Source organism: Portunus trituberculatus, chromosome 17, assembly GCF_017591435.1.
Source record: "Portunus trituberculatus isolate SZX2019 chromosome 17, ASM1759143v1, whole genome shotgun sequence".
NCBI classification, from domain to species: domain Eukaryota; kingdom Metazoa; phylum Arthropoda; class Malacostraca; order Decapoda; family Portunidae; genus Portunus; species Portunus trituberculatus.
In genome coordinates this window covers 6,586,867-6,608,707 of record NC_059271.1, presented here as the reverse complement: position 1 = coordinate 6,608,707, position 21,841 = coordinate 6,586,867, and the positions used below count along the sequence as shown (strand labels likewise).

The 21,841-nt window shown below is 39.8% G+C and overlaps 1 protein-coding gene across 1 annotated transcript in view; it reads right to left on the bottom strand.

The window, feature by feature from the left end:
• Positions 1 to 1,189: 1,189 nt before the first annotated feature.
• Positions 1,190 to 21,841, bottom strand: part of LOC123504920 — a 99,574-nt gene continuing 78,922 nt past the window's right edge. The window contains 16 exon segments of the mRNA XM_045255844.1: positions 1,190 to 3,372; positions 3,375 to 3,475; positions 4,229 to 4,422; positions 4,574 to 4,695; positions 4,698 to 4,824; positions 6,487 to 6,681; positions 7,590 to 7,715; positions 8,226 to 8,387; positions 9,086 to 9,207; positions 9,292 to 9,478; positions 10,658 to 10,816; positions 10,997 to 11,152; positions 11,262 to 11,453; positions 14,058 to 14,218; positions 17,480 to 17,578; positions 18,355 to 18,495. Of these exon segments, the coding sequence (XP_045111779.1) occupies positions 3,182 to 3,372; positions 3,375 to 3,475; positions 4,229 to 4,422; positions 4,574 to 4,695; positions 4,698 to 4,824; positions 6,487 to 6,681; positions 7,590 to 7,715; positions 8,226 to 8,387; positions 9,086 to 9,207; positions 9,292 to 9,478; positions 10,658 to 10,816; positions 10,997 to 11,152; positions 11,262 to 11,453; positions 14,058 to 14,218; positions 17,480 to 17,578; positions 18,355 to 18,495 (2,435 nt within the window). The 3' untranslated portion in view covers positions 1,190 to 3,181.

The following is a 21,841-nucleotide window of genomic DNA, read 5'->3' as shown; positions in this document are numbered from 1 at the left end:
CCTTATTATTCATTACCATTTCCTCTTGTTCCCTTATTCGTTACTATTCTCATTACCTTTTCCTTTATCCCATTCCCTTATTCGTTATGAATCCTCTTGCCCTATTCCTTATCTATTTTTTTTTTCTATCTGCTGTTTTATCGTAGTTACCTCGTATGTCCTTATTCAATATATCATATTTTTATTCCCATTTCATATTCCCCTATTCATTATCTATATTTCTTTCCATCTCTTTCCTCCATTTATCATCCAATGTTTTCTTTAATTGTCCTTTTTCATTTCCATTTCCTCAATTTGTTATCTATTTTTTCTTTTATCTCCTGTTTTAATCCCATTCCCTCCATTTAATATATCTTAATTATCTCTTTCCCTTGTTCACTAATAGCCTGCTGGCTTCATATTATATGACATCAAGTCACTCAAGTCAGCTGAGTGGAAGAGTTGCAAAGGGGAGCCCGGAAACGAGGACAGCTGTAGAGACTCAAGGATGTCTATAGTAGGACAGTGCTGATTTTCCTATGTTCAGAGGAGTTAAGTGAAAGGTATACAGCACAGATACAGATGAGAATGACTAGTCGTATCTAGCCTGATGGTGGAAAACGGAGGAAGATTCAGGGCACGGGTGCATGTTATGCAAGCAGTACAAAATACAAATCATTGCGCACATTGAGTCATGACGCAACATCCAGCTTTGAAACTAAAATGAGAATAAAATATAAGAAAAGTAGGAACAGAAAAGGGCGTACTGTCAGTTGCCTCAGACATCTGTGAGGAAAATATGAGGTTTAGTAGAGGAGAGGTGGTATTCTAGATTGAAAATTAGATATACTGATAATTGTGCAAGAGTTGAAGAGAGAGAGAAAAAAAAAAAAAGTCGACACCAAAGAGAAGTTCCCTTTCTTGATGGAGACTTAAGAGGGTGGAAAATAAAAAAGCTATATTTCATTTAGAATTATTAGTGAAGCCGTGAAGGGTGTGTGTGTGTGTGTGAAGGAAGAAAGCTGTGGCTGCCACTGAGGTCACAGCTAGTTATTGATGAATTCACTGTGCACACTGGTCCAGTATTTCAGACCTCACTATGTACTAATTATCGTTTTGGCAGCTGTCTACGCCCTCCTTGTAGTGCTTTGGTTATGCTGCACCACCTAATTGCAGTAAGTTTATGATGAAGTGAAAGAAAACAAGGAAATTAATGTCAGAAAGTATTATTTTTTTACAAACTCCCAAACTTTTCAATATTTATGAATTCTCCTAATTTAAAATCATACTAGGCATACATAATCCATATATCCTTTATATTGATGAACTCCATGAGCATTCTTGCATGATACAAGTAATATTTTTATAATCAGACTTACATACCATAAAGCTCAGATTCACTGTTGTGACCAGTGACAAATGATGAACCACTGTACTGGGAAAAATATTGATTGAGAACTGCATGATTATGTAATGGCAACCAATGTCACTACCTATTTGTTACATTTATTCATACTCAGAGGGCACATGTACATTTATCCATCACACAGGAGAAAACAGATTAAGAAATATATAATGTATATAGCTGTATATGGCTCAACAAGAAAGCACTTATTGAAAAAAAATAAATAAAAGACCAAACAAGCAAATACATAGTTATATCACTGATTGAACATATGGAAAGTTAAGTCATCCTATTTACCACTGTATAAATGGATAACAAATACAAGTTGTTTTGTCCAGTGAATAGCATTTTCCACAGTTGCAGCAGCAGAATAAACATTTCTCAACATCAAATACTATTTCCTTTTTTCTTTTCTTTTTTCTTCTTTTATTTTCAAGTGTTGAAAAAATTACCATCCAGTTATGTATTACATACCTTAATACTGAACATGCATTGATCTATACACATACCAAGCCGAGATCACTTTAAAGTTTGGTGGCAGTGCCAAACATTATGCTGTGCCTCATGGCAGGAATAAAAATACTGAGGAGGGATTTTCAATCTTTTAGTTTCATCATTTCAAGTCACCTTAGAAGATGCATGGAGTACAATGGCCAACCACAAAATGTGCCACCAACCATGTGCTCCTGACATGTAAGAGTTGAATGTTCTGAATAATTACACATATTTGTTCTATGCACAATTTCTAACAGCACTACAGATGAAATGTCCTATTCTCATGTTTCTTTTTCTATTTAGATCTTGGGAGAAGTGAGGACTGGGTTCATTAATACCTGATACCAGTCACCAGTGCACTAAGTATCATCAGTAAGACATCTGCTGACTGCAAGCTCATTGTGATTAACTATACACACTACAGTACACAGATAATCAGGTACTAGTATGTAAAACAATCTTGATGGATGGACATAATTATGAGCCTTATTGGAGATGACACATCACTGAATTCTTTGTGGATTGGCAGTGTCAAACCACTGGATATCCATTAAAGTAGTAATTACCATAAAATTTAAAGATAATTTAAATCAAATATGATGAAAGAAAGCAATGAAAAGTTTTAACAAGGTTTCATGTTCCATCTTGGGAGTAAAATATAATATCCCACAAGTTTTAGTTCTGCCAAGTTCTCCGTTTCCACATCTTTGGATTACATCTTATGTGCTGGAAAAGACAAGTTATAAGGAAACAAAAGATATATAATTATTACTACATCTTATTATATTGATAAGTTTTGTGCAGTGTAGAAGACTCATATCGGAAATAAAAAATATACTATATACTAAAAGTTACTACATTAGCTTTCACTAGGCAGCAGCTCTCCTTAACTCCCTAGCTACAGCTCTAGAATACACACACACACACACACACACACACACACACACACACACACACACACACACACACACACACACACACACTGGTAACTGATCATTTACGTAGTAGCTACAACTCTTCCCAAATACTGATCACAGAGAGCAGTAGTGGACTTAAGGAAGGTAACTAAGTAAGCCCTTCACTCACAAGAGCCACACACCCTAGAGGTGGTACATTAGTTACATTACATATACTGCAATATTCTACAAATTACAATCAACACAATGTGAAATGATGATGGAAACATTTAAAACAAAGTAACATGAAAGACCACTGGCCTGGGGCCCCATACATCATAAATCTGCCACTGGCAGTGAGTAAAAGAAACACCAGTTCCCACAATACTGCAGCATTACCGAGACCTCAAGGATAAGCTCCTTTGGAAGCATCATGAATGGGGTTTCTCAGGACACGGCTTGGGCTGCTCAATGGAGATGGCTGTGGGAATCCATACACTGCACTGAAGGCAGCACGATAATTATTCTGTGAAGCAATAGATGACCTGACTGATCCTGCTGCATCCTGGTGGCTGTGCTGTGGGCTGCCATTACGAGCTGCTTCAGGGTGTCTTGCAGGACAGGCACCCCGACTACTGATCCATCCTCTATCTGGCTCAGGACTGTAGAGACTGATGCTGCTGCTGCAAGCCGCTTGTGTCTATAGGAATATGATGAACAATTCTTTTATTCCATAGAAAAATTTGTTCTTGATATAAATTTCCAGAGGTGCAGATGATTGGTGAGAATATGATGAAAAGTACTTTTGTCTCAATAATATTGTGATTAATGATTACATGAATATTATTTACTTCTTTCAGGTACGCAAATGGAAAAGGAAGTAGAAAAGTATCTTAATTTATTTAGTGCATATATACGAAAGTAAATATTTCCATTAATAATTTTCTTATACTTCATTGCAAACAAGTTCAGTACTTTCAATGTGTCTTAATTCTCTATCTCCAAGAGCAAATCAGTCAACAAAACAATAATCTACTATCATATACTGTATCAGATAGCATCAGCTTCATCAGTTGTATTTCTTATCTGCTTTCATCTATATACGTAAGATTCTTTTCTCTCGGGCTTTATACTGTAAACTGCATTCTTTGGATATCAGATTTTTGCTTACATCAGACTGACCACCTCCCAACTCAGTCCAACTAGTGATATTTCACTGTACTTTACTAATTGTTAAGTAAAATTCCACAAAATATTTTTTGTTTGTAGTTATATCACTAACTCCAATTAATAATTATAGATGTAGACATACATATAATACATCAGAAAATTCAGACACTATACAAAGATATGATATACATAGTACAATACTAGCAAATCTGTGATCATGTAATACAATATTATTTATATTTTCAATATCAATGAAAGGAAGGAGACAATATGTAAAGTGTACCTGAATTTCTTTGCTTGCTGGGTAATGATTCTCATTTTTGGGATGAAGAGAAGTCCAAGTATGAGTGATGCCAGAATAAGCAGTGCCACACTGGTAGTGGGTGCCTCCAGGGAGAGAGGCGCCAGGTAGCTCATGATGGACCACGCCACCACCACCGGCACCGACACACAGGACGTCAATAGCAGCCAGTGTCCCTGTGAGAGTCACGCATTACCTTCATCACAACACCAACACCAATATTATATAGATATACATGAGTGATTACAATGTATATGTGTGGGTGGTGTGTGTGTATGTGTAGGTGTGGGTGTGGGTATGTTTAGGTGTGCATACTTTCTAACACACCTCATTGTGGTTCCTCTGAATCTTTCGGTTCAGAGTAGACAAGACAAGGCAGAGCAGCAGCAGGAAGAGCAGGTACACCCTTGTAGCCAGGGTAGCAAAGGGCTTCATGCCACACAGCCGCCTCCACTCGGCTCGACTCTCACCAGAGGATCCTCCCCAACACTCAGCCCACCAGCATGCCCCAGCAGACACAGTGCAATTTGTACACCCAGTATGAACAACAGGGTGATGTGTAGATTCACTTGAGATACCTAAAACAATAAAAGGAGACAAGAAACTATAAGTTGTAATAGTTTATGCATCCACATGTTCCTGTCTGTCAATCCAGGTGACCTCTGATGATGGACAGCTTCAAGTTACCAGCTGTACAGAGGAGTTCTAAGTAAATAGTTTGCATATTGGTAATTACAGGTGATCCCTGCTATACGAAAGGATTAGGTTCCTGAAAACCCTTTCATATAGTGAAAATTTGTATAGTGAATAACTAAAGCAATACAAAGATAGGGATTACATTCCCCAACATAAGATTTTTCAGTCTAAACAGTACTGTGTTCACCTTATCAAAGTACAAAAGAAATAATAAATGTTTTTTTTTTTTAAGCCTATAGTGCCTGTAGGCATACTTAAAGAGTATGGGAAGTGCTCTCCAGTTTCCACCCCACTAGCAGTATAGGCAATTTTATTTTTAGTGGTACCCATATTAAGGCCCATATCACCACCCAAGCACATCTTTGATGTAAGGCAATTACACCTCCACCTAGAACCTGGGTATCTTGGTGACATGTAGGTAACTTTAAACCACTCGACATATGATAAAGTTTCAAGATGGCAAGTGATGGGATTCAAACCTACGCATGGACATCTACCCAATCCCACGCTTACCACCTGATCCATTATGCTACCGCCTCCCTATGAAAAGGCACCTGGATGTACATACACTGTGTTTATTTTATTAATTTTGTGCATTTGGAATAGTACATATAAAAAGTGGTAAAACTAAAAAAATGGTCATTACCAAGATTTTCATGATTTTTTTCACTGGCGAGGAGCCTTACAAACATTTTTGAACATGAGTGGTTATAGGTATTTCCAGCAAACTGTCCTGTACCATGCATAACCCACAGGTTCTACCACACATACTGGTTTTATCAAACTTAATTCTAAGTGAACAGTGGCTTTGCATAAGTATTCTTATGTCTACATGATTCTACAAGATTGTTTCCTTTATCCTCACAAATGAATTACTAATCAATAATACCACAAAAAAGATAATAGGAACATACTACAACAGTACAATACTTAGGGTAAGAAATTGATGCAAAAATGAAAAATGTGGATTGTAGGCAGGCTGGCTGAGCAGATAGCAGGAATGGGAGCATTTGTTTAAGTTATTGTTGTGGAACTGCCTGCTGCGCATCTCTGGCACCACTGGTGCACTGGGCGGGGAATTTGGAAATTCGTAAGTACAGTACTGAGCAATTAAGTTTGTGTAAGTAAACAAGGAGTAATAAAACATGGATTTCATGCGAGTGAAAATTCATATAGCGAGTTTTCGTATAGCGAGGATCACCTAGCTGCATAATGCATTGATACAACTTATGAATATCAATCTATGTTAATGTAAATGTAGGTGAAACTCCTATAATAAAAACACAACAGTTTTACTTTTTTTTTTTTCTTTATACCATGTGGGCTTTTCACAGAAATTTATGGGCTAAAGGGATACTTTTTGGGGTACCTCCTATCTCAAAGCCCATCCACTAGGAAACCGTTGCCCCGAGTGAGAAAACCCAACCTACACTCGGACCGTGGACAGGATTCGAACCCGTGTGCTTGGAGACCCCTCTGACCCCAAAGCACGCATGGTTCCACTGTACCAAGGCATGAGTGATGCTTAAGGACAGATCCATTACCTTTCCCTCAGCACCAACAGACACCAGAGCTCTGAGCTGCATTGCTTTCACTAGCAGCACACCATAGCACAGCGCCAAGCACAGGGTGGGCGCCCATTGCCGAACAGAACAGGTGATGGCAGAAGGCGGCAACACATACACGACACAGGAGGAAAACACGCCCATGACACCCATCAGCAGCAGCGTTCCCAGCACCTGTGCCCAGAGACCATATGGCATTAGCATTAGCCTAGCTCTTTCTTGCTGCATTTCCTTGCCTTCCATTTCCAAAGCTAAAAACAACCAAAGTGTGTATAGTACATATAGTGTACAAGCAGCCCTTTGCTGTAGCATTTACTTGTTGGGTTTATTCCTAGAAAGAAGTAAAAAAGTAAATAGATAAATGGAAAAATAAGTAAAATAAATAAATAAATATATAACAATAAAAGAAAATTAGGAAAGAAAATTATGTATACAATCATACATAAACAAATAACATTAAGAAAAATAAGAAACAATATGATTGTATTAACCCTTCTATGTTTCACTGAATTTTTTACTTTTTTCTTGATATTGTTTTACAATTTACAATAATCAACATAATTATTTCACTTTATTATAATTTCTTTAATCAATACCTGCTGTGCTACCTCTAGAGTCCCACAAACAGATCCTAATCTCAGCTTCTTTATTGGGCAACAAATATCATGTCAATGCCATGTTACTTAGTACATACAGTCATACAAACATGTATAGATGGATAAATAAATAGACGGACACACAGACTGACAAAGAGACAGATAGACAGATGGATAGTTATACCAATATAAGAAGATAGATGTTACTTCAACATTTTGTTTGTTTCTTGTTTTTCCCCTTCCAAAAATATGAAAGATATAAAAATACAATATAAACTGTGACTTAGAAAGGATGGGCAATACAAGCAGTAATTTGTGAGCTGGTGTGCACTGGCATAAACATTGTATGCTACTACTGTTTTTCTCTTTTGTTTCATACAACTGGCCATTGTATGATGTGTGGTGGCAGCAGAGAACACTGTCAAGCACAGAAATAAAATTGTACGAAGTTAAACCATCACCAAAGAATCTCACACTTGGCCTTACCTGTGGTCCCTGGAGAGTGCCATCACAAACCCGCAGTGCCACGTACACAGTGATGTACAGGGATGACACCACCCCTAAGCAGGCTGTCACCAGCACTGAGAAGGCCCAGGTTCGCCTCACATAGTCCTGATCCAGGAACAAAATTATCATGTTACCACTTCTCTACAGTACTGATTTCCAACTGTAATAGCTTGAGTCTTGAAGCACCAAAATATCTGATTAAAGAATAGCTGTGATAGGCAGTGATCATCAGTTGAGCCTCTGATGTAAACTTAAATTACTGAAAAATTGAATTATGATACAGCTGTAATAAGGAAAGACCCTATACGTATATAGAGAGCTTTTAATACTACAGCTCTCTAAACATATTAACTGATTAAACACAGAAGTATTCTGACAGTGCTGATATCCACATATTATCAACTAATTCAACTCTGATATAAGTAAAATAGTCTGAGTATAACTTTTCCAGTTAAACTTAAAGAAAAAATAACACTGATTTCAATAAAAAATTCTTATGAATTTTTCAGTACAAAACATCCCTGCTTACAAGAGAATTCATAAAAAGCAATATTTCATCCCACACTGAGTTAACATGCATTGCTCTGATGTTACAGTGCCATATACTACACATACCTCATGAGTGACCAGTGCAGCCTTTATCACTGTCTTGTGCCTCCTTGCTTGCTGTGCCACCAGGCTCAAGGCAACTCCTCTATGATGTTTCTCTCTTTTATCAAAATTAATAGTTTTTCCACTGGCCCACTCCAATCCTGTGTCCTCACAGTATGTTCCTACCTGTGAAGATCCATAAGTTATCATTTATGCATATGATAATATACAATCTATAACTGTCCTTTCAAAAAATTTAAAATATGCATTAACTGTTTTACAAATTTTAGTTATAATGGCTACATTTGTGCTGTAAGAGTGCTTGAAATCAACTGTAACCAAGTGGAATGAGTGGTGATGTGCAGCTCTCCTCCCTCTCTCACATCAACAACACAATCATAAGGTGTGAAGGCATTCTCTTCTGGTAGATGAATGATGCAGTGTCTCATGATGGTGTGATAATGGCGCTGTATTTATGTAAATCTTGTATCCACCTGTATAACGGTGAACCTCTACATCATACTGGTGCATTGTGCATCTACACACATATGTATATTGTATGTAACAAATGTGATGGAAAAAGCTAAGGAGGTGCTAATGAAAGGTCAAGAAGTCAGAACATTGTTTCATGGTAGAATAAAAGGCTCACAGACAATGCAGTAAACTAAATTACAATAAAAGATTAGTTGTCAATCATCTATTATTTCAAGATTTGTTTTTAAACTCTTGTGCAACTTATGCCTGAAAGTAAATAAAATACTGTCTAGTGCTTTACTTATTTTAAGTTTTATAGGTTGCCTTTTTTTCCCACACATCGTGTTGCAGTTAAGGAAGATATAGAGATGACAAATGCCTGTAGGCAGCATGTAGCAGAGTCTGCTTACCTCACGCAGTTCAAGAGGAGTGATCTGTACAATGACAAAGAAGTTGTTGAGTCTGTTGGCTATGTAACAGATCTGGTCAGCACCGTCAGTGCACGGTAGCTTCCGTAGTTCTTCCAGCACATCTGTAACACAGATCACACTTTTAATAAAGATTGGGTCCATTATTACACTGTCTTGTATGTACTGTGAAAATCTTGTTGGTTTACCTTGATGCAGGTCATGCCATAGTGCCTCCAGGCAGTGCACACCTTTGGAGCACTTCTTGATCTGCACTCGACGGAAGGCAGCAGCCAGGGACGACACAGCACTGACAGTGGCAGTCACAGTGGAACCCTGCACCAGTTGTGCCAGCTCCTGCTTGCTCACACAGGGTGAAGCAGAGACACTGAGGACCTAGAATCATTATTTCACATAAAAGCATGTCTATGTTACAGTGCACTTTTATTACTGATTATGAAGATGTGCCTCATCAGGAAAAGATCTTTGTAAAACTACAAAGCTTTCTGTTCCACAGACATGACACAGCCATTACTTGCATGACTTTGTTAATAACATCATATTCCAATTATGGGATATGATATGGAATAAATTTTAAAAAATAAATAAGTAAATGAAAATAGCAACATGCACTAAGTCATAATTATTATTTCTAGATTATATATTTATCTACTAATAGTTGATGACTTCTCTTTGTTAGTGAGGTGGAGAAATAAATAGATAAATATCTGCGGCCTGTTCCTGGGAACTCCACCAAGAGGATGGCCATTACAGAATAAATACTTCACAATTTAAATTCTTCCTGTAAACAGTGTTCATGTTCACTGCTCCTCATCATCACCTATACTAATTTTTCTTTGTACTACATACAAATGCATCTTTCCTATTCAGTTTAGTATGATATCACTCTTCCTCTCAGAGAATTTTCAGTGAGAGTGTTTCTTTCCTTCATCTTTCAACCAATATCACCTGAAGCACACAGCCATAATTCACTCACTCATCCTTCATGTCTACTACCACATTCAGTTCTTTTAAAAGTATCAAACACCAAGAAGGAATGGTGCTGGGCAGAAAAAAACATAGTACGTTTGATATATTCCACAGCAAAGCGAGCACTGACATTGTAAAAATCAAAACAGCTAAATCTAAAATAATTTGAAGTATCCTCCCTGCCAATCTAATTTCCCATAGTGAAAGTGGGCTAATGTCAGTTCATCATTTACAAAACAGAACAGATGTGATAGTTTCATGCCCTACCTTTTCCAATGTCTTTTACTTGCCTTTACTTTATAGAAATGAAAGAGACTTCAGTTTTAGCTTACTGTTTAAAATACTGCCAGTGTAAGAAGCAAACAGTTGATGTTCATCTTACTTAGTGAAATGGATCACACACCATCTTACATTATTCATGTTAAATATTTTGAATCTCCAGCATCACAGCAATGAATAGTCATGAAATCTGCACATAACAACAGTCTATGGCAAAAAACAAGATACTTTATAGAAGAGTGATGGAAGAGAGAACAGCAGACTGTCTTCTCTTAGAAATTAGTACAATCTGAACATTAGGCTCACCTCTGAGTCACAGTGTGCTACCGTGTCCATGTACTGCTGGGCAAGGGATGCTGTCACAGATGTCTTGTTGAGGACAGCTTCAGCAAAGTACTGGCTGAACACTGGGGTGACTGGTGAGTGGGACTCCACTAGGAGAGAACCAGTAAATTTCTTTCTGATCTGTGAAAAGATACAACAAAAAAAAACTAATGAATGCATAAAACTGGATGTTTTATTTATTCAGCTTCCATGAGGGCATTCAGCCACAACTATCCCCTGCAGGCAGCTTTTCTACAAGAGATTTGGGAGTTGCACGTACACAACAAGAAAGATAAAATAACAAAAAAAAATCAATCGCACCCCTTTTTCAATGAGTTCCCTGGCAAGAGGTTCTTCCCCAAGAGTCGAGAGGACCCAACGCAGGCCAGTCTTCTTCACCACTTGTTCATCCACTTCAGAAATGAACACATTGAGTTCTGCTGATTTGAGCAACAGCACTATCACTCCACCAAAGCTCTGTGGAAAGAAATACTTCTTTTATATACAAATCAGACCTCTCCAATGCTCCCTTGTATACTGATCAGAGTCAACTCCAAGACAAAAACCAAAGATGTTGCTGTCTTACCACATTGTTGCTTATGAAATGTATTATTTTCTTAGTCAGGTCAGGCTCTGCATCAACCTTCAGCAGGTGCAAAAGCTTTGGGCTGCCTCTCAATGCCAGCTGCTGTAGCATGTCAGATGCATGGCTGAAGCTGGACACCACACTCACTCCAGCAACTTCACCTCCAAGGTGCTCAGCAGCTGACAGCACCGCCTATAAGTGAGTTACTTTGCTATAACAAGGCATATAGGATATGTATATAATCCTGCAATTTTGTATAAGAAATGTTACATAGAAATCTTTTGATTTGGTTTAATGCAAGGATACATATAGCAAGTGCAAGGACAGACAACTTGTTGAACCAGAACATTAACAGTGGCCTGCATAGGGTCTTGTTTTGTCACACCAAGCTGTGGTGACCATCCATGCTCTTCCATGTACATGAACAAGATGACATTCAGTTTTAAGAATATCTTTTTGCCATTGTTTTGGTGGCTAGTGAGTTGATAAGGATAATAGTCTAGTGCCTCTGACACCACAGTGGTATCATGAAAGTCTGCACTGTCAGCCCATTTCAAGGAATGTGTGGTGCAAACATTTACGACTCACTCATTTTTCATGAATACATTTTAGTACATATCTTTGAGGTCAATGTAGTGTGCACTGCAGACACCATAGTTGAATTATAATATAATATATACAGATAGTTTTCCATCATTTTTTACCTAAAGAGGTACTAGTACATACATGTATTTCTGGGGTCTTTAAAAATTATGAGGGTTAGTGTTAATAGTATTTACTGTTACTGCAAAAATTACTATAGTACCTGCACAGAGTAACTTAAGTTTAATATGTGGTAACTGCAAGGCAGGATGGAGCAGTGAATTAACCTTGGTGTTGTTGGGAAGTTACTCTGTGTGGTAAGTATATATTACTTTTGTAAAATCGTCTCCTCAAGAAAAGTGTTGTATGCTCAAATTGGTGTCTATAATATGGTAACTCTCTATAGTCTTAAGTGTGTGTGTATTTACCAACTTGTGTGTTACAGGGTTCAAGTGGGGCTCATAGTGACCTGTCTCCATATCTACATTTATTTATTTTTTTCATTTATACCATGCACTTTTCACAGAAATTTATGGGCTAAAGGGGATACTTTTTGAGATACCTCCTATCTCAAAGCCCATCTGTTAGGAAACCGTTGCCCTGAATGAGGAAGCTCAACCTCCACTCAGACCGTGGACAGGATTCGAACCCATGTGCTTGGAGACCCTCGGACCCCAAAGCATGCATGGCTCTACTGTACCACTGTACCATCTAATTTTTCCTTAAATTTATGTACACTTTCTGCTGTTACAATCTTATCACTTAATCCATTCCAGATGTCCACTGTCCTATGTGAAAACTGAACTTCTTAATATTCCTCAGACCTGACTTTTCATGATCTTTTTGGAATGTTCTCTTGTTCGTCAATCTCCATCCTCAGTCAGTGTTACTAGATCTTGTCTATCTATCTTTTCCATACAGTTTACTAACTTATACATACATCATTATTAGGTCCCCTCTTTTCCATCTATCTTTCAAGGTTTTCTTCAGTCTTTCTTCATAGGGAAGAACCCTTATTTCTGGGATCTTTGTAGCAGTCCTTTGCATTCTTTCTAGTTTCTTAATGTCTTTCTGCCTGTATGGTGAACAAAATGGGAGGCAGTGGCATAGTGGATAAGGTGGTAAGCATGGGATCGGGCCAACGTCCACATGTAGGTTTTAATCCCACCACATACCACTTTGAAGCTATGCCATTTATCAAGTTATTTAAAATTACTTACATGTCACCATAATACCTAGGTTCTAGGAGGTTACACCAAAGATGCACTTGGGTGGTGATATGGGCCCTAATATGGGTACCACTATAAATAAAATTGCCTGTGTCAAGCGGAAGCTGAACAGCGCTTCCCACATATACTCTTCAAGTATGCCTACAGGTGCTTTAGGCCAGAACATATAGAAAAAAAAAAAACACTGCTGCATACTCCAGTCTGTGTCTTATCATAGTTGTTATTATCTTTTTCATCATAGTCTTATCCATATAATTGAATGCCACCCTGATGTTAGTTAATGTCTTGTATATTGAAGCAAATAGTCCATTTATGTGTCTTTCTGGAGTCAGGGTGTCTTGTATAATCACTCTCAGGTCTTTCTCTTCACTCCTTTTCATTATAATCACTTCTCCCATTTTATATTCCCATGTAGGTCTTCTGTTACCTATTTTCATTAGCTACATAGCATTTCCTGGTATTAAATTCTAATTTCCATTTTTGGCTCCAGTTTCAGATCTTGTCAATATCTTTATGCAATTCCATACAGTCATGGATATTCCTTATTACTCTCAAAAGCTTCACATCATCTGCAGACAAATTTAATAGCTACTCAAACCCTCTTGTATATCACTGACATAAACTTGGAACATACCTGGTGCTAGCACCAAACCCTGTACTCCAGTACTCCACTGCTAATTGGGTTCCAGCTTGATGGGGTATTTCTTATCATTGTCTTCATTTCTGTATCTGTTAAGTAGTCTGTCATCCACTTTAAGATATTTCCCTGTATTCCTCCCATGTGTTCTATTTTCCATAGGAGTCTTCTATGTGGTATTCTGTTGAAAGCCTTCCAGATACACTGTGTCAACCCATCCATTTCTCCTTTGTATTTCTTGTGTGTGTGTGTGTGTGTGTGTGTGTGTGTGTGTGTGTGTGTGTGTGTGTGTGTGTGTGTGTGTGTGTGTGTGTGTGTGTGTGTGTGTGTGTGTGTTAAGTCTCTAACCTGCAGTTGGTCAGTGAGGTGAGGTGCTGTGGAGAAAAGGTTGTCAGCAGGTTTGGTGGTGTGGGCAGCACAAGCATCGGTGATGAGGGTGGGCGTCTTGAAGGAATGGAGTGACAGAGCTGTTGCTGACACTACCTGACTGGAGCCCAAGGCCACCACACCTGTCCAGGCACACTCAGGGGTCATTACTACTGCACCTGCCTCACACTGCCTGCATTATTTGTCAATCAAAATGAAGCACTGAAAGAATTTAATCCATATATCATTAAGTATGATCATAGGAGTAGGAGGCGGGGGGGGTCAGGGGGACTGCCGAAATTCGGGCAAATGGCATGGGATATTCAGGCACTTTATACAGAGAAACAGTGAAATCACAAAATAAGATATATGTATATATATATATATATATATATATATATATATATATATATATATATATATATATATATATATATATATATATATATATATATATATATATATATATATATATATATATATATATATATATATATATATATATATATATATATATATATATATACAGTAAGTCCTCATTATGCGGTACATATGTGTTCCTGAAAACCTTACCGCAAATCAAAATTACCATATACCGAACTCATTATAACATGTAGTAATGGAGAATGCATTCCAGCACATCAAAAGTCACCCCTACAGAAATTACAATACATGAAAATAGTCATTAAAAATGTAAAGTACTGCAAAAAAAAAAAACAGAAAATGTTTTTATTTACCTTTCACTCACCATGCAATAATGATTATTGCATTGCTTCCATTGGTGCTAATGTTTCGTGCTGCTATGAAAAGGTCAACATCATTCAGGACGAGCACTCTTATGACTAGATGAGTATCACAGCCACTAGGTGGAATAAAGATTGAGAGAGAAATGAAGAGAAGTGGAGGGAGAGGGTTTCTTAACAGCAGGATGGAAGAGGAGGAGGAGGAGGAGGAGGAGGAGGAGCAATGGAGAATAGTGATACTTCGAGTGAAAACACGTGTTGTTGTTGTTTTGGTGTTTTGAATGATGGAAGGTGAGCAGTGACCCACGGGAACAGTTAATGCTTGATGTGTTTGTTCATTGACCCCTGACCCAGTAAGAGACACCGCAGGGCTACAAGTAGCGTGGAGGAACGTTGTTCATCTTTAGGACTTTATAGAGCAGAAATGAGCCTAATAATCACAGCGTAGGGATGTGTACTACAGGACACCAGCCTTCATTGGATCTGCACCCTCAAACGTCACTTTCCCTTACACTCACATATTAAAAATTAGATTTGTATGCGAATTAAGTTAGCGTTATGGATAATAACGCTGTGGGCCGCCCTTGTGGCAGAGTGTGCCGGTGATGGACAGGAGCTGTTGGTCTCATCCAGCAGCTTCCTGATGGATGCACTGGAGGATGCCCAGCAGGGTTACCTCAGGCTGAGTGAAAAACACTCAGACGTCCTGAGGGAGCACCTGCAGGTCCTGGGCGACCTCCAGCTGTTGCGGCAGGAGCGCGCTTCTGCACGAGAAGCAGGTGATTCTGCTTGCCGAGCACGAGGACCTGCACCAGGAACATGTGGCCCTGCTTCACCAGCATGAGGCCCTGCTCCAGTTGCACGAGACCCTGCAGAGCCAGCATGAGACCCTGCAGACGGACCACGCTGGTCTTTACACAAGACAATTTGGCATCGATCAGCTGGTGGAAAGAAACAGATGCATCCTTCGCATTGAACTGAGTTGTGTTTCTTGTTGTTAGTTCATTGGTGTGTTCTGCATGTGAATAATTTGATATTTGCTGGAATTCAGTTTTTTTTTTCCTGGAACATAACAACGTCCAATCTAAAATTATGATCTTTGGTGATGACCTTAGAATCTACTGAAATGAGTGCAAATCTCCCTCATTATCCATATTAATTGATGTTAACACCTCCCAACGTGACATTAATGGAGCAGTACCTATAGCTAAATCATGGATCCAGACTTACACTAAATCTAATTCTAAATGTGTCACTTTGCACTTTCAAAATGGCAACATTGACTGGAATCTGTTTGGTCCCTACTCAGATTATTATATTAACATGATAATTAAGTTTGCAATCTCCCGTGATCCCGGTGTCTTGAAATTATGAACTTGTACTCAGTTAAAAGGAAGACTTCTACAATCTGACCTCATAAAATATTGGCAAATATTTCATGACCCATCAGCCACTGAACCACTATACATTTATTTCAGCTTCCACCAAACCCTATAACACAAGACCATAGATCTAAGTGAGGCACAGCACACTTCTATTGGTTGTAGGTCTCGCTTCTTTAATAACAGGTGTGTCCCTCTTTGGAACTCGTTACTAGGTGCAGTGGTGGGGCTGACTTTCCTTCACCAACTGAAATCTGCCTTGCAATCCTGTATACACATGGAGCTATTCAGTTTTACAGATTAAACTTTAGATCACTGCATATGGCATACTCTTCCAGCTCATATACTCTTATAATTATACTTATATTTTCACATACTGTATATTTATTCATTGGGGTGGTATGCCAGCAGTTGTTTGGCCCACCTCATTCTTATGGCTAACTGTCACGTCATGTCATAAGTAGGTTGGGCCAACCAGGTGAGTAGACCAGGTGAGGCAGTACGCGGGGACTGTACCACCACACCTCCAAGTTGTACTCAGCAAAACTTTGGGAGCCACTGGTCAACACTATCAATCTACAGAGACACAGCGGCACTGATTAATTGCCATCAACTACCAGTTCTTTTCCTGTCCTCTGCAGTCTGATTCACTTCTGCCAACCTACGTTATAACATGTCAATCTAAAAATACACCTCCACTAGCATAGATGCAGTTTTTCTACCTTTATTTCAAGAAAAGTGATATTTGTCATCTTATTATCATGTTAGCTGTCACTGGCTACAACTGTGACGTGTATTGTAGGCGTGTCTTCTTCCTTCCCCCTCCCCAACCCCTCCTCGACCATCCTCCATCCCCTTTCTTCTCATACCTCCTTCACCCCACCTCTCTCTCTCTCTCTCCACACACACGTAGTGTGGTGGTTAGCACGCTCGACTCACAATCGAGTGGGCCCGGGTTCGAGTCCCGGGAGCGGTGAGGCAAATGGGCAAGCCTCTTGATGTGTAGCCCCCGTTCGCCTAGCAGTAAATAGGTACGGGATGTAACTCGAGGCGTTGTGGCCTCGCTTATGCTGCGACACACACACACACACACACACACTAACACACACACACACACTATTGAATAACTTGTCCTACGAATATTACGGAAAAAAAAAAAAAGAACTTATGACACGCTTATTTTTCTCAGCAACACGTTCATACATCCAAGGTATCATTGGTCTCAGTACCGCGGCTGTCATCACAGGGACCCCAGAGATGGGAGGATTCTTGTACTTACCAAGAAGCGGCGCGTTGGGAGCCATGGTGTCCTGTCTGAGGCGTAACGTCTGCCGCACAGCCTCGCCCTCATCCCCACACGCGTCGTACACACGCAAACCTATTCAGAGTAACATTGGAAATTAAACAGGCAATTGGTAATTTCATGCATGCGTGCACACCATGTAGGAAACGGACTGTCTGTCTCGTGACTTCGAGATAAAAGAACAATAGAACACCATCACCAGCCATGTTGGAGCGGGATGCAATTGTGGCGTGGGCCGTTTAGCTACAGATGCGCTATAAACGCCTCAGAGTTGGCTCACACAAAACTTCCATGCAGGAAGCAGCTGTGAGCCTGTGACAAATGTGCGTGTCGTGATGGCAGTGGAGGATCCAGAGGGATGGCTGTGGGGTCTAAAACCGCCCCAAAATTTGTGTTTATTATTACATAAAAATTACATTATTACATAAAGATAGCACTGCATAGCCTAAAGCTTGAAAATGCCTTAAAGATTGCTAAGTTTTCAAAAACTTCTTGTGGGCTTACAGCCGCCTCCCCTACCGAAACCACTAACTGATATGGCTAGCAACTATTTCAAGGCGTACAGGAATTCAGATCACCTACATTTTTTTTTTTTTTTTTTTTATCCTGGATCAGTCACTGCGTGATGGTAACTCATGTGGTCATTATACCTACGGGCCACGGACATCCTTCTGCCTTGATAACTGTACTGCTAGCGTTTCCTGTTTGTAACCTACTGTATGCACGAATTATTAGATTATCAACACCTGAATGATGTCGCTAGTACCCTGGAACATCGAAGACAAACAATATTGATACTACTATGTATGTGTTGTTGTGAACGAGTTTGTGACACACAAACACACACATACCGATTGTGTAATCGTGTTCAGACTGATTGTTGATGGTGTCCAGCGCCCACTGTGCCGCCAGCACCTGCTCCACGGCCCTGGGCTTCACAGCGCCACACCCTCCGTCAGGTCCCGCGCGCCCGTGCAGGTCTGCTATCACACCTGCAAATGGAAGACAGGGAAATTACTTGAATCTAGCCACCTGTCAGGCCACAGCAATATTAGAGTACTACACATTAAAGGATTGTTCAAGGACATTTCAGGATCTTGTCATTGGTGTGGTAGCTGGGAAGGAATAGGAGGAGAAACACGTGATGTTGACATTAAGGTTTTATCTCATTGTTTACATACTTTGAGTCTCTATACAGCGGATTTTCTTCCAAAAAGAATATCACAGTAATGTGTTCTACCCATATCAGTGACAGTGACAAGCCAAAGGACACAGATGAAGACCTTTCCTACTAGACAGATTACTCTTACAATTTCGAGAACATACTAGAGTTCCTTCCCGTAATTACTGCGTCACTCCCTTATATCCCTACCCACCACTGTCACCACTTTCTCTCTCTCTCTCTCTCTCTCTCTCTCTAATAATAATAAAAATAGTAATAATAATAATAATAATAATAATAATAATAATAATAACAACAACAACAATAATAATGAATAAGAATGGGTAAAAAATGATAAATGGAAAAGTTCAGTTTACACGAGATTGTTCCAGATGTGGCTGGCGTCACCCGCGCTGGATGCCTTCTGTTCCAGCAGCCACACCCAAAGTCCACAAAAATATTCTCATTTTCTTATCTGAATTGCATTTTCTTTCTTTTTTTTTCATTCCAGTAATTCATCTTATTTACCTGAAAAAGATAAATAAATAGAAATACAAATAAAAAGGTGAAACTATAAACCAAATAGAAAGGTAGAAAGACAAAACTAAAATTAAATGAGCCTAAAGTATAACACACACACACACACACACACACACACACACACACACACCTGTCAATATATCACCTATTTATCTTAATATATATTTGTCATGTTTTATAAATATACGTAGTTTGAAGCGATACATCAATTCATCGAAGTGATAGTAGCAGAGTTTACAAGTTCTGTGATAAAGGTGGTAAGTACCGTTTTCTCTGTGGCGCCAGATTGTTCTGGGAGGGCCGCGAAAACATAACATTTGATTTCTCACCCAATGCGTTACTGGGGGTAATATGAATATAGCGGAGTTATTGGTCTGTCTCGCTTTTCACTGTTGATCCCAACAACTCTCGTGTAGAAAATAGTTAATCACCATGCACTCTATTGATTGTCTTTGGGTGAATAAAGATGTGGTTTCCTTATGTCTTTTATTATCCCCTTCAGTACTGGGACGTTTTTTTTACTGTGAGTTTTGGGTACAATTATACGATTCTATTTACATTATCATCTGTCTATGGAGGTCAGAAGATTAATGGCCAGAGTCTTCGAATTCACTATTTTAATCCCCCACATAAGTTTCTGAAGTTGTATAAAATTGTCAAATAGTAAGCAGAATGAATATGGAAACGCGTCATGGTACTGAAGAGGTTTACAAAATATATTTCTTATATAGGTAACAATCTTGACACGGCCGCAGTAAATTAACTCTCTCAGTCACACTGTCTTTTACTCGCTTTCACGGTGTCACTGTCAGTGCTTCTCCCTTTCAAGACTTATAGTGCTGTCTCGTAACAGGACTACGTCTGAATGGAACTGTAGCCGATGGTAATCTGAACTCCTGTAACTGAAGGAACTCTATGGTATTAACGTCATTCACACGGTTATGACGTCGACGGGAAGTAACTGGTCAATCACTGGGTTTTCTAACTATGACATACATTACCGCCTCCAATGGAATGCTTATAACTAACGAGCTAAACAGGCGGTAAACCTCATCGTTGTGTACTAAACAAGACGATTTACAACGGAGCGTTATAATACGGCTAAAGGATGACGAAAGTGCCGACACACATCCTGGCCTTTCAACCTTATTCAAGATTAAACATGCATTCAGTTTTGCTTACTCAACTAGATTAGGTCCACCTCTATATATTAAAAATGCCTATTACAAATGTTTCTCACGTAACTTCCCCTTGTTGCTATCTGTATTGATATACTGGCATTTGATTGCTACGCATCCTTTAGCCTTGGTGGTACACATAATATGTAAGTAGAGATGATTGTGGTGGTCGGCTTTCTGTGTTGAATTAATCACTTCCTCCACTTAATCTTTGATGTTTTTATCTTCAATTTCTTCATCTTCAGGTAAATGTGACAGCAAAAATATACAAAAGCCCATGAAATAATAACTTAAGTGAAATAACTAGTGAGTGGCAGTACAGGTGTCACATCAGTTGTTCATTTCCAGTATGGGCGAGAACCTGCTCGAGTTGCTGGTGTCTGGAAAGTTCTGTCCCTGGAAAAGCTTTTCGACGATACAGAAAACCGTATATAGCGCTGCGTGTAAGCCTGATGGCTCCTAACAGCTTCCCTTATTTTTCTTGCGTTCTTATGCTCTATACTATTATGAGAGAGAGAGAGAGAGAGAGAGAGAGAGAGAGAGAGAGAGAGAGAGAGAGAGAGAGAGAGAGAGAGAGAGAGAGAGAGAGAGAGAGAGAGAATCACGCTTGATAAAGCTGAGGGCATCGGTGTTCATGCAGAAGGTTGATGGGTGAGTGTTGTAGGTCGTGATACAAGTTTATCTATGGATGTATTTATTATTTATTGTTTTTATCGTTCTTTGTACATCGTACATATACTGCAGTGTTTATCAAACACAGTTTCCATATTAGTCTACATATACTTACTGGCTGATTTCTAACGTACATTTACACTTGAGAGTTATTGCTGTTGTTTCTACTGCTGCTGTTGGTCAGGCTGAGGAGACGCTTCCCCTTGCACATCAATGGGCAGCGTCCTGGCCTGGCCCTGCAGCTGTGCCGCGGCCTTCTGGGTCACGGTGAGGCGGCCGTTGCTGAGGCTGGCTGTGAGGGAGTCGTGGCTCACGTGGCGGGGCAGGGAGGTGATGTATCGCACCATCTGCCGTGAGGTGTCACTTGAGCCTCGTCCCTCCACCATCAACATGCCTCCCTCCGTCGTCGCCCGCACCTCGTCGCAGCCCTTCACGTCCACATTGAACTCCCACGGAGATTTCCCGCTGGTCTTGCCCTCGCTCTCCCTGCTGCTGTCAGCGGCATCTTTGCTACCACCGGTGGCTGAAGGTGTCTGCTCCCTGCTGCCTGCGTCCTTTCCTTGGCACTGCTCAGGACCAGTGGTTCCATTGTCGCTCTCCCGGCCACCGTCTTTGTGGTCACTGCGGGGAGGGAGTGTGAAGAGACTTGGCAGGATGATGAAGTGTTGGCGGCCGGACCGCTGAGGAGTGTGCTGCGTACAGGCGTGAGGACAGCAGGGTGTCTCCCGCCTGGAAAACATTGGGTAGAGATCGCTCCCCAAGGGCCCGCTGCTCCATGGCTCCGCC